This window comes from Condylura cristata, unplaced genomic scaffold (assembly GCF_000260355.1).
Source record: "Condylura cristata isolate star-nosed mole 26May11 unplaced genomic scaffold, ConCri1.0 scaffold00008, whole genome shotgun sequence".
In the NCBI taxonomy this organism is placed as follows: Eukaryota; Metazoa; Chordata; class Mammalia; order Eulipotyphla; family Talpidae; genus Condylura; species Condylura cristata.
In genome coordinates, this window is record NW_004567109.1 from 16,496,930 (window position 1) to 16,510,149 (window position 13,220).

General features: G+C 52.1%; 1 protein-coding gene across 4 annotated transcripts in view; it reads right to left on the reverse strand.

Annotated features, from left to right (window-relative positions):
* PHC2 (polyhomeotic homolog 2 (Drosophila)) overlaps positions 1 to 13,220 on the reverse strand; it is an 83,562-nt gene that overhangs the window by 21,752 nt on the left and 48,590 nt on the right. For 2 of the 4 annotated variants that reach the window (XM_012722459.1, XM_012722458.1), the window contains exons 8-10: positions 12,456 to 12,518; positions 3,688 to 4,097; positions 3,268 to 3,433 (exon numbers count right to left, since the gene is read on the reverse strand). In XM_012722459.1, coding sequence (XP_012577913.1) covers positions 3,268 to 3,433; positions 3,688 to 4,097; positions 12,456 to 12,518 — 639 coding nt within the window. Of the gene's footprint in view, positions 1 to 3,267; positions 3,434 to 3,687; positions 4,098 to 11,355; positions 11,363 to 12,455; positions 12,519 to 13,220 lie in introns of those variants that run through there. The other 2 variants (XM_012722460.1, XM_004678764.2) reach the window with 2 other exon arrangements.

The following is a 13,220-nucleotide window of genomic DNA, read 5'->3' on the forward strand; positions in this document are numbered from 1 at the left end:
GCGGCCGCGCCGCCCAGTCCTCGCCGCCCCCGCCGGAAGGCGCCGCGGGACCCGGCCGGTTAGGGACCGCGGGGTTTCGGGTTAGGGAGCCCGGCTCCCCGCCCCGTGGCCCTTCGCCGTCTCCCGGCCAGAGATTCCCCCGTGGCGTGGCGGGCTGCGGCTCCCACCTCGGCCAATTCAGAGACAGTAATAATGGGTCGCGGTAATTGAGTGCTTAATACGTGTCAAGCCCTACGTGCAGACGCTCGCGCTTGCTGTTCACAATAACCCTACAAGTGGTCGTTATCCTCCCCCTGGGAACTAAGGATCAGAGAGGTTAAGTAATGGCCAAAGTGACCCAGTTACACCTCCATAAACGCGGGTAGTGCCTACTCTGGCTGACTGGGAGGTTAAATGAGGAATTTCTTACGCACTCAGTGCCTCGCACAGGTTGGACCCAATAAATGTTACTTCCCTTTCTCAACCCGACTGGCTTGAACAGAATTATCACGAAGCACATCCATTTAGGAGCCATGCAAGGAACTGCAGTGGACATGAAAGATGTACAACATGACTCGCGAGTCCTTCACGCGCCAACGGCTGCAGAAACAGACGGGCCACACGAGTTTCTCCATGCCTGGTCTCTGCTCCCAACATGCCCCATTTTCTTTCTTAATAGTCACATTCTACTCTTCTGGCTGGCTCCATCCCCACCCCCCCTTTTTTTTTACTCCCACGTTTTACATTTTACACCCCTGGTTGTTTACTTTGTTCCCTTTCCCTTTCTTCCCCCTCTATTATTATTATTCAACATTTCTGAGCCCTCTTTCATTGATATTCATATTTCCCTTCTTTTGCATTTCATACACTGACAGTATGTTTTATAAATGAAGGTAACATGAGATTGAATGCTCTATTTTCTGTTCTCCAAACTTGACAGCCTGCTTCCCTGCCTTGATGTCCACTGAGTCCCTCCTGGAATGAGCTCTCTGGAGTCAGCATGGCCTGGTCCTGCATAGCCATGGTGGCCTAGACTCAGGAACAGCGGTGGGCAAGCCTTTTCTGAGAGGGACCAGACAAGGCATGTTTTAGCTTCCCATGCTGTAGGGTTCCATGCAAGCATGTATGTCTGCTTTGCAGCACCAAAGCCACCACAGTCAGAACATTCATGAGTGTGATTGCGTTCCAATGAAATTTTATGTATGGAGACTGGAATGTGAATTTCATCGAGTTTTCAGGCTTGTGAAATATTTTTCTTTTGATGTTTCAAATGTAAAACCGTGATTAGCTTAGCAGAGTGTACAAAAACCGGTGATGTGATGATTTGGTCACATCAGTGTAGTCTGCCGAGCGCTGTTCTAGAACACTGTTACTTCCACCCTAAAAACTATTCTGGTAATCTGTAGTTGGTAGTAACTTCTGCCTTTTAACTCTTAAAGCACTTACTTATAATTTTTCTATCGTATTTCTCCCATTTTAATTTTTTCCCAGCAGAACTTACTCAGCTTGGAGGAGGGTATAGCTCATTTCTCTAGGCATTACCTCCCACTGCGCTCTGCACAAAGCAAGACATATATGTAGAATGCATGACTAAGTCTTGAGTGATTGATAATTGTTTCCACTCTGCAAAGCTTACTTCTCTCAAGAGAGGGGAATTCAGGAGCAGGAGGCTTGTCAGGTGTTTATCATCTTGACTAGATTTCAGAAAGAGATTTTTGAGAGGCTTTTAGACAAGATGGAGAAAGGTCGGCAAAAGTCAGTTCATGAAGGGATGTTTGGCTAACAAATACTTGAGCAAGATGTGGATTATCATCAACCTGCAGACAGGTATGTGTCCTCAGTCAGGTCCTATTCAGGATTTCTATTGGCAAATTGGCTAAAGACAGAACATGCTATATAACGTACAGGTGGCAAAGTTAAGCAGAGGACTTGGGATAACACATAATGACACTCAGATGTAAAACATTCCCTCCTCATTACTCAGCCTCAACCTTCTGATCTTCAAAATGGGGGTAATTACAGTTCTTCCTCCAGAGGGCTACCGTTAAGATTGAGAAATTAGATGAAACGCCTGGCAGAGAGCACTCTGGGATGTTAGCTATTAACTATTACCATCTTCTGGCTAGGAGGAACTATGGGTTAAACTCACAAGCAAACGTTTGGTGGACATCCGCATATTTTGGCTCAATGTATAAACTGTACAAATTTGAGACCGAGGAGGCCTGAAACTGGAGTGACAGCAGTTACCAGAAGACTGACAACTCAGGGGACAGAGCTGTGGGCCCAAACGCAGCTGTAATTCACAGGGCAGGACCCTAACCAGTGGTGGGAGTTCCAGGAGGGCAGAGTTTGACTTAATTTGGAGAAAAACCTGATAACCAGAAAAGCTTCATAGTGGGATGGGGTTCTTTTCAAATGACGAGCCCCTTTTCATTCTAAACGAATCGAGGGAAAGGGTGACCTTTGTTAAATGTTCTTTTCTCTGTACTTTTCCCCTTTCTTTGACCCCATCCTTACGGGAAAGTTTTCATCTCCACTTCCTACCCCCACCCCTGACTTTTTCCCAAAGTCTTTCCCTTCTTATTTCTCCTTCTTCAGTTTCCAAACTCTCCTCCTGGACTCTCCCACACACTCCCAGCACACTTAGCCCATGACTAAAACAGCTTCCTTGAGTTGTGAGCAGCCCCAAATATTACTGCTGTCTGGTCTGGGCCAATACTCTCACATACTGGCACAGGGGCGTGCACAGAGGCAGCGGCCTGGGTGATCCTCCTGAAACCCGGGTCACGGAAAAGACACTTGGATTGGGAACTCACAGACAGAGAGATGTGCCCCAGGGGAGCACAGTTTCTACAACCATGCTTTCCATGAGCTGCACTCATTCTGAGGCTCATTCAGCCCCGTAGGCATTTCCCAGTGGCAAGAACTTCCCCTTGTAGGAATCAGGCAGAGAACTGACCCAAGGGATGCCTGCCTGGACTCTCAAGCTGACAGAGATGACATGTAGGCTCCAGAGTCAGGATCGAGTTATGCCAACTCTGTTTCTTTATCCTTACTCTTAAATCTTCTGGGTCCCCTTTTTGAAAATCCTTGGTTCATTTTCCCCTTGTGTTCTACCCCTCTAGCCCCCACCTTCTTTCTCTGCTTTCTCTCAGGGCTGCAGCAGTTCACCACCGCTCCCCACCCCCATGCTCCCCCAGACCTAGTTTCCTGAGTGAAATGTGTCAGGGGAGGCAAGGAAGGCTGACATGCTCCACATCCCTCCCCCGGCCGCACTGCGCTTCATACCGTGAGCGGGGGGCTGCTGAATGTTAGGGCTCTTGGCTACAGGCAGGCCTCCAGGCATGGCAGTGATGATGGCCTGCTGATGTGGTGAGGGGCCACTCCGTGTCTCAGGCACCCCCTTGTTGCCAGGTACCACTTCCTTCCAGTCCTCTGGGGTACACGGCTGGGGCTGTTAAGAGACAGGACAGAGTTGACCTCATGAATTGCCTCTACATTCTCAAACACTTTCCCTTGTTTCCATGGAGCTTGGGTAGCTGTCAAGGACCTTTAAGGTTCAGTTGACCCCAAATTAGGGAGAGGTTCCTTATAATACCCAAGAGAGAATGTCAATGCTCAGCCACCCAGAAACACTCCCGAATGGGGTTGTGGGGTGTCCTGTGCTGTGCCCATTCCATTTGCTCCTGAGTCCGGGGCTCGGCTTACCACTGGAGAGGCAGGCTGCAGTTGTAGGATGACAGCTGAGGCATGCTGGAACCTGCGCTGGGGGGCGTGGGACAGGCCCTCGGCATAGCCATTGTGAGGCCCAGTGTCTGGTGCAGGAGGGTGACACTGCTGAGAGCTGCCAGGCTTGTGCAGACTGGCAGTGGGGCACTGGAGGGGTAGGGTGGACGCAACCGGGCCTAGCGGCATGGCGTGGGCTTCAGAGCTGGGCTGCAGGGCTGAGCTCGGAGCGACTGAGGGAAGCTGGGGGTGGGCCTGGGCTTGGGGTGCCGGCCGTGACTGCTGGAGTGGTGGCTGTGGCTGCTGTGGCTGCTGCTGGATCACAAACTGGGGCTGCAGGTGCTTTGAGGACGGCTGTGTGAGGAGCTGGTGAGGCTGGAGTTGAGCATAGGCTGAAAGGGAAAGACCAGGTCAGGGCGCGGCTTGACTGCCTCTCCTGCTACACCAACTGTGCCCCACCCACAGCCACTTCTGAGTTCAGTGTTTCTTGCTTTAACCTTTCTCCAAGAGCCTGGCCTGGTCATTCCCATGGCCCAAATCTCTCCCTTTCTTGCCATCTTCCTGTGCGGAAACATGAGTGTGGGGCTACCCTTCGGAGCCCAATGCAGTTGGGGTTCAGGAATGTCAGCTCAGAGATGGAGGACACTCAGCCCTCCCTGGCTCAGGGTCATCGGGGTAGCTGAGTGTGCGGCAGACCAGCTGAGATGGTTTTGCCTGAAAGAAGCCAGAGGGCAGGCAGAGCTGCTCTGGACTTGCACCAAGGCTCCCAGTCAGCATGGAGAAAGGCAAACTGTGGGTCCTGGGCTAGCATGGAAAAGGGGTCCTGTGATGCTTACAGGTACAGAGTAAGCAGAATTCAAGCTCAGTTAGGGATGTTCTTGACCTTTTACACACGTGTTTCCAACTACGTCAGCACAACTCCATGTGGAGTTCCGGCAGGCCAGTGGGGATGGCAGAGGAGAAATGAGAAATGGCAAGGAGAAACACAGGGTTCTTGGTGGCTGACGCTGGCAGGTGGGAACCCAAACGGCAGGCTGGGTGACAGTGACCAGTGGGGAGGGGACATCGATGGCAGTGTGGCTTCGAAGAACGTGTTGGGTTTGAGGTGATGGAGGAGTGTCCAGGTGGAAACTGCCAGCCCCCATGTAGGTATTATAACTGACTCCTGAGATAGCCTAAGCCTTGTCTCCTAATTCCACACTGAATAGCTGAACATAACCATCAGCGAGATGGTTAATCAGGCCAACGTAACAGTCAGGAAATTTCCAGATGGCTGATGCCTATGAGGTGCAGGAGGCCCTAGGTAGGCGCCAGTGGCCAAAGGGCCTGCAGGGCAGTGGACATCACTGCCAAAAATGCAAGCAGGCCCTTTTCTCCCTTAACACAAAATCACAAATCCCTGCCCTGGGCACGGAGTTGCCAAGCGGCTTCCCATCCGAGAGGAGAGCTGGTGACAGTGCAGGCCAGGAGCCGGGAGGGCCAGGGCACAACCCGGCACAACCCACCACTCCCGGAGCTGTGAGTGGCCTGGGCGGAACCTTTCCTGTCTCAGGGCTTTGTCTGTGATGAGGTGACCACCTGTCTCCTTCAGCTCTATAATCACGGGTGGCTGCCACTGAACACAGTTTACAATTCTGGATTTGTATGGTGGAAGAAAGGTGAGAGAGGGAAAAGGCACTAAATCTATAGCACATTAAACACATCATTAGGGATGGCACACATGTTGACCGCCATTGGCAAAGGCAACCTCTGTCCTCTGGCCCTTTACCCCGGCACTCCCCTCCTAACCCACTGCCTCCCTCACCCTGTGCCACTGTGGAAAATCAAAGACTCTTCTAGAACAGATGCTAGTATATACCTAGGCTGAAAACAAGCTCAGGAGGGCTTAGATGAAGTTCACAGATCAAAGACCCCAAGGTATTTGGGGGTGGAGAGAGTGTATATGCTTAACCTTTTGAGGTTAATACAAAGCTAAGAACATGATTTAATTCCACCATTACCCTGGGTTAAAGTCCTTTTAAGTATTGCAGTAACTTTCCCATTGGTCTTTCTGATTTGAGTTTCTTCTCTATAATCTATCTTACAGACTGCAAATTAACTTCCTAGTGCACTGACTCCTGATTAGGCCACCAGGGACTTGCCTTTGCAGCATCTGAAGCCACTGCTGCTCTGCTCAAGCTCTCTTGACAACATAAACTAACCTTGTAATTTTAATTTCTTAGATCCAAGCAATCTTTACTGATCACTGCCCCCTGTATGGGGTTTATGCCTTGTCTCTGATGGTCTAGAGTGCCACAAGTCAAATCCCAGTCCTCCTTTCCAGACCCTTCCAGCAGACAAATCCCTTCTCTACCCCAAGACTTCTCTGCTTTGCCTGGTCCCCAGAGATGTGGTGTGTTCAGCAGGTGAGAGCAGGCTCTTGGGTCAACATGCTTGGATTTGAGCCCTAGCTTTGCCATTTACCAGTGTGACCCTGGGCAAGTTACATGACCGCTGTCCCTCTGTGTCTTTATAAGTGATTTTGGTCAACCACTCCTCCCTGTCTAGGGCCATCCAGGCTAGTTTGGTGTGAGGCTAGACTAGCTGAAATTGTTGTACAGTTAGTACTGATGACTTGTCAAACTTAGTGGGCCTCCAGCATGTCTGTCCCACCTCCGAAGATATTCACTCTTCAGAGTGAGGACATGGAGGACATGGGGGTGACATGTTTACGAACACCCTGGTTTACCGAAGACTCTGCACCTGTCTAGCCTCAGCTCCCTTCTAGCGCTAGCCTTCAACCCACCCTACCTGCCTGCTCATCCACAACAGAGCAGAGGCCTCCATGCCTTGGGGGTCAGTTCCCTTCTGCTTCAGTGAGCCGAGGCTTGCACTTCTTTGGGCTCAGCCCAGCTCCTGCTCTCTCTGAGTGCTTTTCTTTTTGTTCAACTCATGTTTGCTTTCTCATATGTTATCTTATGTATTTCATTGATTCTCAGTCCTTCCCCACTCCCAGCATTTTAACATCTTTTGAATGGCAGTTGATGGTGTCCATTTAATTGGCAACGTGCTATTTTCTTAGAGAAAATAAAATAAGGGTGCATCTTACAATCAGTGGTGTTTTAGATTAAATTAAGTAAGAGATTTCCTATCTAACTAGACTACTGCACTAGACGAGGCTTTAGGAAATCAGACATGTCTGTTTGCCTTTTTAAACTTAAAAGATGAGCTTTAATTCAACTGGAAGGTTTTTATCCTTCCACATTGTCCCACAGAATACCAAAATGTTTGTAGATGCTCCGTGACTGTCTGGTCTGGTAAGATGGCTGAATTCTCCCTCCCTCTCATGCCCTCGCTGCTCAGTTTGGGTGGTGAAAGAGGCTTTTCCCTCTGAAGTCATGACAGCAGAAGAGGCCGTGTCCCTCTTCCCTATAGCTAGGCGGGGCCCCACACAGCAATCTCTCTGGACCTTTCTTATTTTTTCCCTAGTGTCTAGTAGCTTCATTCCTCCTGGCACCCATTTTGACTCCTTGTCTCCTGTGGCTAGAAAGTTCACTGCTTCTCAGGAAGAAGGGGTTGGCTGCAGGGGCTCGACGACAGCCTTGGAAACCCCGTCAGCCTCTCCTGTTAGGGGGCAGAGGAGAGGCAGGTATGGGGCCTCCAATTAGGACCTAGCTCAAAGGCAGTGCTTATTGTCCCGGCTGGTGCTCTAACCTTGAACAGCTCAGAAGAGACCAACTCAAGGCTCTCTACCAGTTGGCTGTCAGCAAAAGGAAGATGAAGGTTCCCCACCCCACTCGGGGGTGCTGAGTGTGAGGCATTACTGGCACGACCCTTTGACCACATCTGCTCCCAGCATGGATTTCAAGGTTTCAAAAACTACTCACTATGCCAGAGAGCCGGGACTCTTGGACCGAAGTATATAAAGCATAAGCATTGGTTACAAGCCTGTTTATATGCTTCACTTCCTAGGAGCCTGCTCTAATCGCTAGAGTTTGGCATTCTCTGGCCTAACAGCAAGAGGATGCTGGCAACAGGAATGGCATCCTCTACTAGCCACTCCTCTTCAAGGTGGAGAGAAGAAATAAGCTCCATTCACTCCACACACATCGCTAAACACTCCTGCAGACCAAGTACTAGCCTAGGCCTGACATCATACTCACTGACAAAAACATGCCCCCGCGATAGGTGCCAGCCCGAAAAGAGACAGATGGTAAACAGACCCTCTTGGTAAATTTGATCTAGGAGCAAAGCACAGAAGCTTGAGAATGTAGGAAAGGGGGGGTCGACTCAGCTTGGGAAGGGGTGCAAGGAGGTCTCCCAAAGGAAGAAGAGTTCACCACCATTAAAGTCAGGAAGGTCACAGAGGGAACAGCCCCCCGGGGAGCAGGTACTGTGGGGGTGCATGCAGGGAGCACCCTGAAGTGGTGGCTACATGACTTTCCTGTGAGCAGTGCCTCCAGGGTGAGGGCTGAGCACTGGGAGGGGAGCAGGGCTAGGGAAGTTGCCCTGGGAGAGGATGCTAGGTTGTAACAGCGGGGTCGCCAGCAGCAGCAGCCGCAGCTTTCTACCGGGGTCTAATTGATTTAATGCCCTGGGCTGCTCTGCTGCCATTTGGACAGCATCAAGTGTCCTCTGTGACCATGATTCCTTAGAAGGCAGCTGAAGGTATTCAAAGACAACTGGTTCTCCATCTCTGCCCCTACCTCAGTGCTGGAAGATGAGGTGGGACTGTAGCATACGGGGGTTAAAGGCATAGGTTTTATTTTGATTTGCAAGTGAAAATTATTTATCATTTTAGAGTAGTCAAATTACAGTAAGAGATGGGCATTTGTGTTTGAAATCCATCATTTACCACATGCAGTTTAGTCTTTTAGGGCATTCATTTGAAGGCGACGTTAATTTAATAACTGAGTTTTTAAAATCAAAGCTGTTCTCAAATATTGTCATAACATCACTTTACCTCAACGATAAAGGCAGGAGCTTTAGAGTCGGACAGAGCTGGGCTTTGAGTCTCGGTTCTGCCACCTACATATGGGCTGTGCGAACTCAGACACATTACTGAGTCTTGCTTTCCTAGTCTGTAAATGGTGATCGATACCAAAGAGAGCACTTGTTAGTATCAAGTGGAGTATTACATGTGAACCACAAAGGGGGTCCCTGCCTTTGCTCACGTATTAGAGAAGCTCAACAAATGGAAGTTCTCCCCCAAATACCACCTGTTTCTTTTATGTTGCTTTGAAGTTCTCAAAGCATGTCCCTGAGTTGAACTTCACTGATTGCTCACAGGAAGCTGGTGCAGCTAGTGGGTAGTGCTCTCCCTGCACAGGGAAGCCGCGCCAGCAGCTTCTGAGTTCTGGTGCAGCGGGCTGGGGGAAGCTGACTTCATTCAACTGAGGAGGCAGCCTCTGGTGCCCTGCGCATAGCAAACGCTCAGAAACGCCGATGGGCAGGTGAATAAGCCAGGGCAGCCAGTCTCCGACCATTAGCTGGAGGCTGTTGGGAACTTCAGAGGTGATCTTGGAGGAGATAAGACTGGTGGCTATGCCAGGAGGTGGGGAGACAGAAGCATGAAGGACCAAGTCAGTCACAAAGGGGCAGATGGGGGAGAAGAGGCAGAGCGTCTGTGTGAGGAAGCCATGAGCAATTGCTGTGGTTCAATGGCCTATGGTGGGGTGGGGGCAGGGGGTAGGGGGGCCCAGAGATGGGGTTCGTGGACAGACGTCCTTGAGGTGCTGCCCTGGGAGCCCTCCCAGAGGCCAGTCACTGCAACTAGGAATCAAGGCAGTGGGTCTCTAAATCAGAGTGTGTCTGAGGAGGATTCTGAGGCTGTGAGGTGGCCATCCTGGCCATCAGTTAAGCCTCCCACAGTCAGCAGATCTTGAGCAGGGCAGGGAGCAAAGGGGAAGGCGCCTCAGAACCAGTGATAAGTGGGGCGGGCTGCAGGGTGGGGACAGGCGGGAAGGGACTCATCTCCACGAGAGCCTGCTCTGCCTGGCCAGCTCATTCATCTTTACAGCCTGTGGTAAACATAATCATCTTTGTTTTATAGATGAGGAAATTGAGGTTTACAGAGATTAAGTAACTTGATGATGGTCATAAAACTACTAAGTGATGGAGCTGGGGTCTGAAACCAGGTCTAGCTGGGAGCCTGTGCCTTTTCCATGAGATCACTCTGGCCCCTGCTGAAGGAAAAGGAAATCAAAATTGCCCTGAGACTGTGAGCCTGGGGTCCAGGAGGGCCTCGCACCTGTGGGCAGTGGCCAGGACCTGGCCACAGGAGGCAACTCTGGGGTTTTGTTTGTGAACTCTCTAAGCTTTTATAAGATGTGTTCAGAGGGGTGATACCTATAAACAGTTGGAAACCTGTGGGGCGAGGGGCTGGCGAATGCATGGGAAGTCACCTGTGGGCAGGTGGCCGTGTCTACAAGGCAGGCAGAGACAAGTTCGCTTAGGGCTGAGTGTGGGAGCAAAACGCCAGGGTGGGGTCTGAATATTTTGGGAGCCCGCAGCTGACGACACGGGGCCGGGGACAGGAAGGGGTAGCAGCGCCCGCCTCCAGCAGACGGCCACAGGCGAACGTGTGGACACACCCACACGGGCTCACACGCACTCACAGGGCCGGGCGGCCCCCGCGCCTGCTGGAATAATCCTCCTTCTGTGCCGTTCTTGAAACCTGCTCATTTTTCAAGGCACAGCTCCAGCTTCCACCACCCCTATTAGAAGTGAAACTCTTGTTCATGGGGCAACTCCCATATGGTGAACGTTATGTCTGACACATAATAGGTGCTAAATGAGAATTTGTTGAGCTGAACTAAACAATTCAAGAAACAGAGGAAAACCCTTCGGGGATGACAGTTAATGATTTTTTTTTTCTGAGCCAGCCTATCCTCTCCGTTAGAGAAATGTATGATCCTTGCTAGGATTAAATGAGATATGGCGGTAGGTAAGGCAGTTAGGACCGTACCTGGAACATGGGCGTCCATTAGCTGGCAGTTATTACAATTATTACGATTACTAGCTGGCAGGAACTATGGACGTGATGTAATAGGGGCCTAGGGCTACAAATTTCAGGAAGAAGGAATATGTAACATTTCCAAAGTCCTTTGTGCATCACAGTAAATTCCCTTTCTCTGTCTGTCTCCGTCTGTCTCACACACACCCACCTCCACTAGTACTCTCTGGAATTTTTTCCCCTAATACAGGAAGTTCTCCCTGAACAAAAATGGGCACTACAGTGAGAGCTGAAGTGACTTTCATGGCCAGTTGCATGAGTTTTCCATCAGAGTACTTTGGCTCAGGGAAACAAGGGGCCACCTGTATATGTGGCTTTTACTGGATTCTCTAAGGAAAAGTGTGTCCACCCCATAGCGTGGCCGCCGCTCTGGGAGGGTCACGTGGAACCCGAGAGTCCCAGAGTCGGCAGGCGTGGGCAGTCCAGCCTACCACAGGCAGCAGCCACCGCTCCCGGACACAAAGCCCCTCTGTGACACACAAAGCCGCAGTGTGGCAGGCCTTCCCCAGAGTCCGCTCTGCTCCCCAGGCCCGAGGAGGGACAGGCGGAGCGAAGGCCTGGCCCCTGGAGCACGGGCCTGTGAAAGGGCCCAGACTTCCACGCCCCGGCTTGTTTCCTCTCAGCACCTCCCTCCTGGCTAGCAGCTCTCTCCTCACCTTTGTGCCTGAGTGTGCACCCAAGGCCTTGAGTTTATCCACTAGAACGAGGACTCCAAGGACCACGCCTCCCATGGGGAGCTGTGGCCAGGCTCCCTGCGGACTCAGCTTCCCTGGAGGCCAGACCAGGGGCCTCACTGCCCGCCCCTCCTCAGCCCTGCGGTCAGTCCTGGCCTCTCTGAGAAGCCCCACCTCTTGGGTTCTGCTCTCCGCCCCTTCCTCCCCCACCCCCCCCCAGCCCACCCTCTTGCAGGGTAAAAGGGACCTTTTCTATTTGTAGAGCCTAAAGAAGCCCGTTGCCAAGGTGACAGGAGCAGGAACAGCAGGGAGCTCGCCATGGGGGAGGGGCTTTGCCCCCAAACAGCTGTCAGTGGGAGCAGTCCCAGCTGGGACCAGCATTGGCCTGCTCTGGGAGGAAACGGCTTCCAGGAGAACACATTCCTCCCGCTGCACCCCCACCGGTGCCCCTGTGCCACAAGTCTCTACTGGTTACTTTCCCTGGGGACAGCCGGCCAGCCAGCTCCAATGACAGATGAAAAACTCCCTGCACCCTCTCAGTAGTTAGTGCATTCTCTCTCTCTCTCTCTCTCTCACACACACACACACACAGGTCCTAAGGTTCACTTCAGTCTTGTTTGTTTGCCCTAAGAAGACCCACAGTATCCTAACCCTCCTGCTGCCTCCGTGGGGGGAGGACTCTGGGGGTGGGCCCCAGGGCTCTCCAGGAAGGAGTGAGCAGGCGGGGCGCAGTGGGGGCAGGGGTGCAGCAAAGCCTGCTGAGGGCCTTTGTGGCCTGGACTGGCTCAGAGCCGCTGGGCGGCAAGTCCCGGCAGGCCAGGGGCTCTGTCCTGCACCTGGGGCCCAGGCCTGGGTTTGTCACCCCACCCCTCCAGCCCCCACTCACCTTCCCAGGCTCAGCAGAGGAGCGCCCCCCACTGGACTCCATAAACCCCAGAACTAGCAGGCTCTTTCAGCTTTGGGGCAGGAATAGGAAAAGCCTAGGACAACCCCCATTCCTGTGATTGCCGGGGTGTGGGGGGGGGGCGGTTCTTGCTGACTCAGCAGACATGGAATCAGGCCCGAGTGTCCCTATGACTTACGTGGCCTTGAGGGACACAGGTAGTAAGTCACTGGGCAACCTTCCTGAGCTTCAGTTTTCTCACCTGTAAAGGGGATATAAATACCTACTTTGCAGGGTTCTTTCAAAGATGAAAAAAGCATTGTGCACTTTGGGGAGCAAAAGCTCCCCCACCCCCACACGTCTCCGGCAAGGCGTCTGCTTCACGGGAGGGGCTCTGCAGGCTGCGTGTTTCTGATGTTCTGTCTAAACTTCTCTCTGTCGGGGTCTAGTCCACAAGACCCCAGCAAGAGGCAGAAACACTTCGTTTTCACCAGCAAATGACCGACCCCGAACCTGTCTTAGCAGAGCCATTTAGGCTGGAGTCTGCAGCCACATGGGAGCCACTCAGCGCCTGCACCCCTCCCTCCACGTCCACAGGAGGCCACGTGCTTTAACAAAACTGCTCCAAGGCTCTTGTCAATCAGCCTGACACACGTGTGGTTACTTGCCAGCCTAGACGGACCCAGAGGGGTGTGGATTCCCTTTGTGGCCCGACATGCATGAATATGCCCCGTCTGCTATCAGGGCGGCAACAGATGTGTGCTCAGTGCTGGTCCCCTTTCTGTCGGGCTTCTCAAGACGCCAGAGTAGCTTAGCAGCGTTAGGAAGAGTCTGAGAACTGGACTCGCTCTGAAGGGCTTCTGGAATCTGGGGGGGCTGTCTTAGTTGGAGGGAGAGGTTAGCTTTTGGGCTGGGCTGGCCTTGTGTCTCAAGGAGCCCTGAAGCCCTGACCCTGCTCCAGGGT